This window comes from Aquarana catesbeiana, linkage group LG02 (genome assembly GCF_042186555.1).
Source record: "Aquarana catesbeiana isolate 2022-GZ linkage group LG02, ASM4218655v1, whole genome shotgun sequence".
Taxonomy (NCBI): Eukaryota; Metazoa; Chordata; class Amphibia; order Anura; family Ranidae; genus Aquarana; species Aquarana catesbeiana.
This window is the reverse complement of record NC_133325.1, coordinates 545,646,040-545,658,311: the sequence shown is the minus strand read 5'-3', so window position 1 is coordinate 545,658,311 and position 12,272 is coordinate 545,646,040. Positions and strand designations below refer to the sequence as shown.

The window sequence follows — 12,272 nt, the reverse complement described above, 5'->3', positions numbered from 1 at the left end:
TGGCATGGGGCGGGGTCACGTATCTTTGATGCATTCTAAGATCATGTATCTTTAAGCAAATTCCGTTTCCCTGGCTAGACTTAGTAGTTTATTATCTGCCGCCTGTATGACTGCATCTGTATGTATTTTAAAAACATTCTAGTTTACAATATAAAAGTACAGTAATCTTTTCTATGCAAAAGAAGACGCCGGACGCATGGACTACTATGGCAGCGTGGGAGGGGGTGTTTTTTTTGTTTTTTGTTTTAAGCACCTGATTAGAGCCTGAGGCTCTAATAGGCTTCAAAAAAGGGTGGGCTCGGGGCGCAGAGAGTGCACCCTGATCCCCAATATGTTGTGTGACCATAGCGAATTAATTTTCATTATCTTTACACCACAGTGCCTCCCCGCTAATCAGGAGGAAGGTCAGTGAGACCTGTTTCCCAGAGCACCAGGCCAATGCCTGGCGCTTTGGCGGAAGAGACACACAGGGGGAGGAAGCTGGAGGATCGGACTCCTCCGTCACCACTGCTGCCCACACTGGGACACAGGAGGAGAGGACCCAACAGCCCGGTAAGTGCCGGACCTCCTCCCACAAGTGGGGGTAGTGCTGTTGGTGTGCATGCCCCGCAGGGGGGGGGGGACTGCTAGTGTGCGTGCCGGGGGGGGGGTTAGTGCTGTCGGTGTGCGTCCCCGAGGGGGGGTATGTTGCTGTTGGTCTGCGAGCAGCAAAGAAATGGAAATGGACATTAAATGTTTTGTGGCCAAAGTCTCCATGCTGTCTAATGTTTGCTGCCTGTCTCCTGCTTGTAGTCTTATTATTTTTACCTGCTCTAGTGACTTTTGTGATTATAGCTTAGCCCAGAGGTTTGGAGATCTGCATAGGGCTCAGAAGGACTTAGCACTATGCAGTGCTGTCAGTCCTATCTGGGATGCTGCTCTATATACCCTGATCTGTGGGACCGATCTATATACTCTGTCGTGTGAGGCTGATCTATATACTCTGTCCTGTGATGCTGCTCTATATACCCTGATCTATAAACTCTGTCCCGTGAGGCTGATCTATATACCCTGATCTATATACTCTGTCCTGTGAGGCTGATCTATATACTCTGTACTGTGATGCTGCTCTATATACCCTGATCTATATACTCTGTCCTGTGAGGCTGATCTATATACTCCGTCCTGTGAGACTGATCTATATACCCTGTCCTGTGAGGCTGATCTATATACTCTGTCCTGTGAGGCTGATCTACATAAGTAGAAATATCCATATAAGAAAATTGATCCATTTGGTTGCCTTATAATACAAATATATTGTAATTTTAATAATATCTATATATTTGCTTTATCTGAAATGTATTTTATTTCTTTACCATAGGACAGAAATACTTTCCATCGCTTTGACAAGTTCAATGCCAAATATAACCCAGTAGGCGAATCTGTTCTTAGGGAAATCTTCATCAAGACAGATAACAAGGTGTCTGGAAAATACTTTGCTCACATCATCAAGGTAAGGATTCATAAGATTATTTGTCTGTACATGGGGATTAAGCAGGGATTTGTATTTATTTTTCATTCATTAGGGACACAGGATTCAAAGACATTTGGGTTGTATAGGAGGACACTGGCAAATAAAAAAAAACTGTGATCAGCCTGGTATAACACCTTCCACTCCCAGCATGCATCTTTTTATGCTAGTGGGCACCTATTCTCTTCTGGGAAAAATGTAACTATTTTTAGTCAAACTTTTTTGTCAAACTTTCTTTTTACCTTAATCATACAGTACAGGACACAGAAATCCATTCTTAGTCCATGGGTTATTGGACAGGTGATTGGACACTGGTGACAGCTTTGCTAGGACTGCCCCACTGTATCCATATAAAACAAACCCACTCTGTGAGGCTTCAGTTCTTTGCAGGTGTCTTTAGGTGTTGGACCTTGTTTCCAGTTTGAGGAGATTTTTTTTTTCTATTTTTCACCAGTTTCCTTTTCCTCTTTCGACTGACACTTCTATCAAGATCTGAGTTCTTATTGACTTATTACTAACTAGTAGTTTCCAAATTGGTTACTTTCTGTGTATAGACACTTCTATCAAGATCTGAGTTCTTATTGACTTATTACTAACTAGTAGTTTCCAGATTGGTTACTTACTGTGTATACTTGGACTTGGCCTGTAAGGTTTGCTTTGTTACTTGATTCGGGGTAAATCCACTGTGACAGGCAAAAACTGGATCTTGGATGGAACAGCAATGTGAACAGGTAAGACAGGGTTTCCCAATATCTTTACATGCTGGTTCCTGGCTATGCATGCTTTGCTGGATAATTACTTGGATATATAGTACACACTACATTATATCTTTCTATCCTACAAGACACACCACAGTGCTAAGTACACAAGCAGTTTTGAAGGCACAGGTTATAGAGCACAAAGAAAAGAGATAGTGCACAGGCTCTGATGCAACACCTTTAATGTATTATCCAAATACATTAAAGGTGTTGCACAAGAGCCCGTGCGTTCTCTCTTTTCTTTGTGTTTTGACAGTCTACAGTATCCCGCTGATTCAGAGAGCAGCAAGGCTCTGCAGACACAAGAGAATTAATCCTTACTTTGATGGTTCTTAATTGGACACTTGGAACTTGGAAAAGGAGCATGGCCAGGGACAACTAACCATGGCCCCCATATTTTATGAAATTTATGATATGTACCCCTATTACGATACACTTGTTGTTTTTTTAATCGAGCATCATTGACTTAAATAAGCCATTCCTCATGTGTAGGGGGCACAGGAAACAACCATCTTAATGCAATTGCTTTATGCTCTAAAAACAGCAGCCTGTTAATAGGTTTAATAATATCAGGTTTAAATATTTAATCATCTAGATATCCCAAAAGGCATAGAGATCAATACGCGATTAATAGTGTTCACTAATTTGCACCAGTACCTAAACAGTTCGGGGCATTTTCATAACATGGAGTAAATCCACAGGAGACCCTGAACACCGCGGGCATTCAGATATGTCTCGCCCACCCCATTAAAACAACTTAAGTGGAGTCCTGTATACGCTATGAATTATAAACAACTGGGATAAGCTTTGCTGTGGTGATACAGACACAGAGGGAACCTGCTCCAAGATACTCTGCCAAATATCATCCGACATATCTCCCAGATCTTTGTCCCAACCTCTTCTACCCAGGCATGTAACCGTCCTCTGGTACTGTCCCATCAAGTAATTATATATGGAAGAACTAAGGCCCTTTTTTATCATTTACAATCCTGGCGGTGGAATCTATAAGTGGCATAGGCCGTACCTCTGGTGTAATATGTTTAAACTGGGCCTGAAGGGAGTGTTGCAATGGTAGTTATAAAAATAATCTGTTATTTAACAATGGCTAATACAACTGTAGATCCTGGAATGTTCTTAAAATATTATGAGTATACACCTGGGCAACATGTTGCATCCCCGATGTATGCCAATGCTCGAACCCCTCTAGTTTGCATAGTTCCCCATAATTCTCATTCCCCCATAATGGTGTATATACTGAAATACCCTCATATTGCATAATTTGCCTCATTTCCTGCCATACCTTGTGCATAGGGATCAGGGTGGGACTGCCAGAGGCAAGAGCAAAAGACCCTGACTCCAACTGGGCTAAGAGATGATAGAGAAGATCTACTTAGTAGCAAGGACTGTACAGGGTCCGACCAATTTTCTGCCCCCCATCCTAAAAACTGCAGGAGTTGTGCTACCAGAAAATACAGCCTCACATGAGCCACTGCCAGGCCCCCTGCATCCCTAGGTAGCTGTAATGATGATAACTTAATCCTGGGGTTTTGGCCTCTCCATAAGAGTACATGGAACAAGGAATCTGTTTTTTTTAAACCACTTAATGGGTATCCACATTTAATAATTGTGGAAAACAAAGTAATTGAGGAGCCCAAATCATTTTTATTAGATTTTCTTGTCCTACCACCAATAGGGGCAACTTGGTCCATACCTGGCTCCTAATCTTGTTAAGGATTTATTCAGGATGGGAGTCAAATTATGGTGTAAGTAACCCTCCACTTTAGGGTGTATCCAGATACCTAAATATTTAGGATGTTACTATCATAATTTTTTGGGAAATCTGTGGCAGAAAGGTGGAGGGTTCATCCAGTGGGAATAAAATAGATTTATCCCAATTCATCGCGAATCCTAATAAGAATCCGAAGTTGCCTATCAGGGTCATAGTAGAGGTCAATGAACGATCCATGTCCGATTGGAATGAGTGGGATTCTGGATATATTGAGTTTCTTTTTGTTGCACCTCTGCTGCCTGAAGGGTCTCCCATTCCACACTGGATTTTTTTATAAGTACTAATAGCTTGCATCAGTAATCCTCTTAAAAAGGCCTTCATAAAGTCCCACACCACCTGTGGATTGGTAGACTGGTCATTGTGAACAAAGAATTCAGTTAAAGCTCAGCGAATGGAGTCATCCCACGGTAATACCCACAGCCAGAAAGCATTGAGACACCAATTAGGTTAAAGATGTGGTTTGATTTTAGCTAGGGACATAAAAATTGGAACGTGGTCTGAAATACCTCTCGGTAGATATTGCATGTCAGAAATTAATGGGAGCCATGAATCTGCGCCCAAGGTTAAGTCAAGCCTAGAAAGGGATGGATAGGTGGTAGAACAGCAAGAATAGGTATGGGACTTAGGGTTACAGAGTCGCCATACATCATGTAATCCCGGAACTGCCTAAAAAAAGGGAGTCTCTGATTAGAGACTCGTCGGATGATGGTCCATACATGGGTCACATACACTATTAAAATCCCCTACTATCAGTAGAGGTAAACCAGGGTGATCTGCCAAAAAACCTATCCTCCTCAACACCCTCAACATTATAAGGTTAAGGAATGTACACTGAGCCCAGAATACATGTCATAGAAAACAAGGTACACACAAATAAGATATATCTACCCTGAGGCTCTATCAATGTGCGTTTGCAGGAAAATTGTAATTTAGAGGGTATCAGGATGCTGGTAGCCCGAGCAAATGCAGAGTATACAGAATGGTACTGAATAGGATAAGCCCTATTTTGAAGTAAGGAGACAGTGTCTTTAGTAAGATGGGTTTCCTGCAAACAAACAATTGATGAATTGTTTTGCGCCAGGGTGTCAAAAATAGCTCTTTAGTTCTCTTACATTCCAGGACAGTAACACAAGAGCAGATGCCATCATTAGCCAAAAGTATATATAAAGTAGCTAGCTATGTGTATAAGATATAGGAGTCAATCCGTAGGGGTACTTTGGTTCCAGTATTAGCAAGTAGCAATCAGCTCTGTATAACACGCATTTGAGCCTTAGGTTAAAGGCATGTGGGGGTCAAGTCAACCAGGTTAGTATAACAGAATAGTACAGCAATGGTGTGATATGCATCCTCTCAGTCATAGAGAAAAACATTAAACAGAGAAAAAAAAAACAACAATAAAAAAAGCCAGCCAGGTAAGGCTAGCAACTGGAAATAGAAAACCAAACAATTTTTCTGTAGAGATGGTGGGGGGGGACAAAAAAATCGCCCAGGCCGACATGTGCGCATCCAGTCCACGACATGTGGAGCCATTTGAACAACATGCTGGTAGGTTAATTGGCTTCTGTCCAAAAAATTGGCCCTAGTATATGAATGTGAGTTGGGGACCTTAGATTGTGGGCTCCTTGAGGGTAGGGACCGATGTGAGTGTGCGATGTATGTGTGGAGCGCTGCGTAAATGGACGGCGCTATATGGGTATCTTAAATAAATAGGGATAATTGTAGACACTCACTCAGGTTGAACTGGATGGACTGGTGTCTTTATTCAACCTTACTAACTATGTAACTATGTAACTATGTAACATAGAAAACAGGCTAAGAAATTAGAAGCAACTCTTCCTTCACCTTTAGCTCATCATGAAAAGGACATCCCTGAAGAACTGATCCCAGGAAACAAAAGGGAAGCGCCAATTCACCGAAGCAGTGCAGCATCAGGTAGGAGCATTGTTATGACGAGGAGCCAGGTGTTGCTCATTCCTGTCCAACCAGGAGGCAGCCGCCCTAGGTTTCATCCTTGGTCATAATGCAAAGTTTTGCTGGATACAGCATTGCGTATGGTATTTGAAGTTTGTGGAAGTGCCCTTTAACATCCATGTACTGGGGCCTCAGCTTTTGAACTTCCACCGAGTAATCTGGGAAGAAAGAGACTTTGGAGCCATTACCCTCGATATTGCCTCTTGTGTGGGCCAAGGCCAGGATTTTATTTTTGTCCTTGTAATGTAGTGGCTTCTGGATGAATGGTCGTGGAAATTTCCCTGGATGGAGAGGTCTGGCTGGGATTCTGAAGGCACGCTCTACTGCAAAAAAAGGTGAAAAGTTCTGCTTGTCAAAGGTTTCTAGTAGCCATTGCTCTATAAATTCAGTGGGATTTCTCCCCTCCATGCGCTCTTGGGAGGCCTAGGATCCACACATTGTTTCTGCGGAGCCTATTTTCAAGATCATCTATACGATTAGCGTGCTAATTCTTTTGAGGCCCCACCACCTTATGGTCGCGTTGCACAGGAGCCATTTCATCCTCAATATTGCTGGATCGACTCTCCAGAGCAGAGGTGCGCTCCCGCCCCTTCTGCATGTCATGGGACATAATAGTTACCTCCTCTCGCAGATGTTGAAATTGGGTAGACAAAATACACAGAGTAGTGTTGCAGGACTGTACTGACATCCAACACATCTTTCAGGGTTGATTCTCCCATCAAAGCAGGCTGCTTGGGATCAGCATTAGCAGACCAGGCTCCCTCCTTCTCCCCAGCCTCGCTATCCCAGTCGGTGTGCCCGTCACCCTCAGGTACCTCTGTATGAGCAGGAGCTAAGAGCTGCATGTCAGCTTCTGGTGCAGTGCAGATGGCTCAGGGCTGTGTAGCTTAGAGGAGACCGAGACTGGAGTCCAGGAAAAAGGCTTCAGTTTTTCTGCCGCTTCTTTGCGCTTATGGCTTAAGTGAGCTTATGGTGGAAGCGGGCCGGTGCCATCTTTGGAGCCCAGGGCTAGTTCTGCTCCATTTTCCCTGTTCCTCCTAGTCATCACTCTGGTTACTGGTTTGCGCTTCAGTGTACTCCCGGGGGAATGAGCTGCTGTTGGAGGGATGACACAGGAGCAGAAAGGGTCTCAGGAAAGGAAGTCCCAGCTAATATTAAGCAGAACTTTGGCCGGAGCAGAGGAAGCTGCGTCCGCTCACATAAAGAGTTTAGCCACGCCCCCCATCCAGACTTTAGCGCAGTTAATGGTATGCATGTGTTTTACAGGTTACGGAGCAATTCACACTTTTTGTGTTTTTTCCAAAGTTATTATTGTCTCGCGTTTATTCAGCAACTCAGCATTATAGATAACATTATTATATCAATTACAAAAAAACTGTTTTGCAGTGCTTTGTGCATTAATTTTTAAGACTATAAACTCAGAGGGAGTTGTGGTGGATTTATACAAACCAAGTGTTAGCCCCTGGGGGTCTTAATATTGGATTTTAACATACTGTATATTGATTTTCATAATATGATATGAATGATATAATATTATATGAATTTTAGTGGGCTATATTTTATATACTTATATAGTTTTATTAAGTATAAAAACACGACGCTTACACACTATTCGTAACTTAAAGCGGAACTTCAGTCATTTTTCCAACTTCTATTAAATCTTCTGCCCTTGTTGCTTTAACTTTGGATAGTAAAAATGTTTTTTCTGCCAGTAAATACCTTATACAGCCCACTCCTTCCTGTTTCTTGTCTGGTAAAAAGCCTACATCATGCACAGCTCTCTCTTTAAAGTGGAACTTCAGTAATTTTTTTCATCTTTCCATCTATTAAATCTTCTGTCCTGGTTTTAACTTTGGATAGTAAAACATTTTTTTTCTGCCAGTAAATACCTTATACAGCCCACTTCCTGTTTTTCGTCGGGTAAAAAGCCTAGGCTTATGACATCATGCACAGCTCTCTCTAACTCACCTGAGAGTTTGCCAGGAAGAAAGGGGGGATGAGTCATAAGAGGACCAATGAGAGCTGCAGAGCTGAAGGTGTGTGTCTGTAAATCCAGGAAGTGAACAGGCAGCTGCATCAGCTGCCCGCAGTTAGCTAGACTCACTGGAGGGAGATTTCTGCAGCATATTTGGCAAGTACAGAATCACAGTATATATACAATAATATGCAAAGTGGTTGGAGGGAAGCTTGAGAATGGCAAAGATGTTTTTATTACAAATTATGTGAGCAGACTACAGTTCCTCTTTAACTTTTGTGAGAGTTTGCCAGGAAGTGAGGGGGGATGAGTCATAAGACGGCCAATGAGAGCTGCAGTGTTGAAGGTGTGCCTCTGTGTGTCTGTGTAAATCCAGGAAGTGAACAGGCAGTAGCTTCAGCTGCCCACAGTTAAAATGGTTGCAGCCAGACGCAGTGGAGGGAGATTTCTGCAGCATGTTTGGCAAGTACAGAATCACAGTATATATAAAATAACATGCAAAGTGGTTGGAGGGAAGCTTCAGAATGGCAAAGATGTTTTTATTACAAATTATGTGAGCAGACTGCAGTTCCTCTTTAAATTAACTGTGACATAAATTGCAGTGCATATGCCAAACCAACAGAATAAAATTATAAGCATAAACATGTTGTGAATAAATGTGCACTATTCAAGTCGATTAGCAGGCAAAACCCAGCACCATATTTTGATACAAAAATGTCCAGTTCTTCTTTTTCTAAACAATTGTCCCCAACTCTTCACCACTTGTGCTTGAAATTGCCTGCTGCATCACATTATTCACACTGATCGGCGTTCGTTCCAAGCCTCGATCTCAGACCAGATATGACGTTGTGTAAAACCCGGAAACTGCGGTCCTTACGCTTCAACGTACAGTTCACCAATGCGGCGTCTTCAGGTACTGCCAGGCCACCATTTTCGGTGATTGTTTGTACAATGTACCAGATACCCATTCATATGGGGGGGATCTGGGAGCCCCCTTGGTAAATGTCTTTCAGATTCTGATAAGCCCCCCGCCCTCAGACCCCGAAAACCAATGGCCAGGGTTGTCGGGACAAGGCCCTTGTCCCCATCAACATGGGGACAAGGTAATACAAAATATAAAGTGCACCGCTAAATTAAACTGAAAACATAAATGACAGAATGCCTACCAGCATGTGATAAATAAAGTGCAATGTGCAATGATCAATATGCAATATCACTAATAATAATATAACTAATATGCAACATTGAATAATAGTGAAATTAATAGACTATATAGCATATTACATACTATAATGTTCAAATGTGCAATAAACAAATTGTGCAATATGGAATAACAAAGTGAACAAAAAAAATCCATACGTGACTGATATACAAATATAAAAATCTGATAAAAAAGAAAAGGAAAAGTTCTTGTAGAATAATGTTCAGTGAAAGAGATTCCACTAGTATTCAGTGGAGGAGAACCCACAAGAAGTGGACAGCGTTGGTCAGATGTTTGGCAGTGTATCACCATAGTTAAGATAAAAGGCTTACCAGAAAGCCAACGACCACCCTTACTCAGGGGTCACAAAGCGCTTGTTTGGATTCAAAGATCCACTGGAAGGATGTCCAAGCGTCTCTCACCAGAAGCCTCTATGACCAGTAAGTAGATTAAAAGGAAGGTTTTACTGATTTTTAAGGCTCCACAATATTTGCGCAAGTATTTTTTTTTAACCAATATTTTCGCTAAAATAACACTAAAATCATTATTAAATTCCTACTAAATATAAAAGCTAAAACTGTATTGAGTTGATAAATAACAAATATTAGTAAATGTTAAATTGCACTTTTTTGTGAAATGGTGAAAACTGAAGGTAAGCAAAACTGTAAATAAAAACATTTTACTCTAAAAATCCAGAGGTTACCATTTTCACTTACAGCTTTCAAAATTTGAAAAGACCCCCCCAAACCATACATTTTCTGAAAGCACATGGCCTATAGAATAAAAAAGTGCTACAGATGTTTTGGGCCCAGCACTAATTGCGCAAATGTTCATCAAATCACTATTTTCACTAAAAATACACTAAAATCATTTGTAGTGCACATAAACACAACATAACTTCCAAAATTCTTGCTAAATTGCTACTAAAGCATCATTCACTAAAGTGTATGCCCTTGGAGGGCCATGTTTACCTGCACAGGGATGCACAGATGTTCCGTACATCCCCATGCAGGCAGTCCCATTTATGTTGATTGGGATGCAACTGCTGCACAGGCATAGCCGCTGCTCCCCATCTGACATCCATGTGGGTGTGGATGCACGACCCCGAACGCAGATAGTGTGAGCTCAGGGACATGAACGAACCTGGACCTACATAGATGTCAAATTGGGACCAACAGCTCTGTTCGTGCAGTTGCTACATCCCAAATGACATTAATGTGACTGCTTGCACAGGGATGCATGGAACACCTGTGCATCCCTGTACAGGTAAACACGGCCTTGCAGGGGTGTACGCTATGTATGCCCTGTGTGGACAAGATGAACTGCTCTCCTGGCTGTTAGGTGTGGCAGTGACATCTAAGTCTGCTAACTCTACTGCCCTGTACACGCAGTCGGATTTTCCAACGGAAAATGTTCGATGGGAGGTTGTTGTCGGAAATTCCAACCGTGTGTAGGCTCCATCGGACATTTTCCATCGGAATTTCCGTCACACAAAATTTGAGATCATGATCTCAAATTTTCCGACAACAAAATCTGTTGACGTAAATTCCTATCGTGTGTACACAATTCCGATGCACAAAGTTCCACGCATGCTCGGAATCAAGCAGAAGAGCTGCACTGACTATTGGACTTCATTTTTCTCAGCTCGTCGTACGTGTTGTACGTCACCACGTTCTTGACGTTCGGAATTTCCGACAAGATTTGTGTGACCTTGTGTATGCAAGACAAGTTTGAGCCAACATCTGTCGCAAAAATCCATTTTGTTGTCGGAATGTCCGATCATGTGTACGGGGCATTCGACTACTTTCTCACTGGGGCAGGAGGGCGTCGGCGGTAAAGCAATGCTATTTTTAGCGCCTCTTTACCGTCGTTTTAGCGGCACTATTCTGCCGCTAGCGGGGTGGTTTTAACCCCCGCTAGCGGCCGAAAAATGGTTAAAACTGCCCGCAAAGTACCGCTGCAGCGGCGGTTTGCCGGCACTGCCCCATTATTTTCAATGGGCAGGAGCGCTGCAAAGATGCGGCTTGCAGGACTTTTTTTACCGTCTTGCAAGTGCACCGCTCCAGTGTGAAAGCACTCGGGCTTTCACACTGGAGAGACAGGAGAGGCTCTTTACAGGCGCTATGCAGGCGCTATTTTTAGCACCTGTAAAGCGCCTCAGTGTGACAGTATCCTAGGACCCCTTTCACACTGAGGCTCTTCTAAACTGCCAGTAAAACACTGAGCGCTTTTGAAGAGCTTTTCAGGCGCTTTTGAAGAGCTTTTGAAGCGCTTTTGGAGCGCTTTCCATTCATTTCAATGGAGAGGGGCGTTTTTTCACTGCCCTGCCAGCGCACTGCCCCAGTGTGAAAGCATTAATTGATGTCAATGGAAATAGGTTTTCGTGAGCTTTTCAGGTGCTTTTTTTAGCGTGAAAGCGCCTTAAAAGCGCAACAGTGTAAAAGGGGTCTTAGTTTACCTTCTTCCAACTTGGCAAATTTGTTTAGGTGCTTAACCACTTGCCGACCGCTGCACGTCGGCACAATGGCAGCAGTGGGCAAATGGGCATATCTGTATGTCCCCTTTGAGAGGTGGGGCCGCGTACAGCGTGACCATGCCCACGGGACCGGCGGACTCGATTTCCCCCGGTCTCCAGGCGATCATGTCACGGAGCTTCAGAACGGGGAAGTGCCTATGTAAATAAGGCATTTCCCTGTTCTGCCTTGTGATATGACAGAGATCACTGCTCCCTGTCATCGGGAGCAGTAATCTCTGTCATGTGACTAGTAGCCCATCCACCCCACAGTTAGAATCACTCCCTAGGACACACTTAACCCCACACTTAACTGCTTCATCGCCCCCTAGTGGTTAACCCCTTCCCTGCCAGTGTCATTTACACAGTAATCATAGCATTTTTATAGCACTGATGGCTGTATAAATGACAATGGTCCCAAAATAGTGTCAAAAGTGTGCTAAGTGTCCACCATAATGTCGCAGTCCCAATAAAAATCGCAGATCGCCGCCATTACTAATTGAAAAGAAAATTATAATAAAAATGCCATAAAACTATCCGCTATTTTGTAGACGCT

At 42.9% G+C, this 12,272-nt stretch overlaps 1 protein-coding gene across 6 annotated transcripts in view; it reads left to right on the top strand.

The window, feature by feature from the left end:
- AMPD2 (adenosine monophosphate deaminase 2) overlaps positions 1-12,272 on the top strand; it is a 334,786-nt gene that overhangs the window by 193,276 nt on the left and 129,238 nt on the right. For all 6 annotated transcript variants that reach the window (XM_073615888.1, XM_073615890.1, XM_073615891.1 and 3 more), the window contains one exon: positions 1,361-1,492. In XM_073615888.1, coding sequence (XP_073471989.1) covers positions 1,361-1,492 — 132 coding nt within the window. The remainder of the gene's footprint in view (positions 1-1,360; positions 1,493-12,272) is intronic.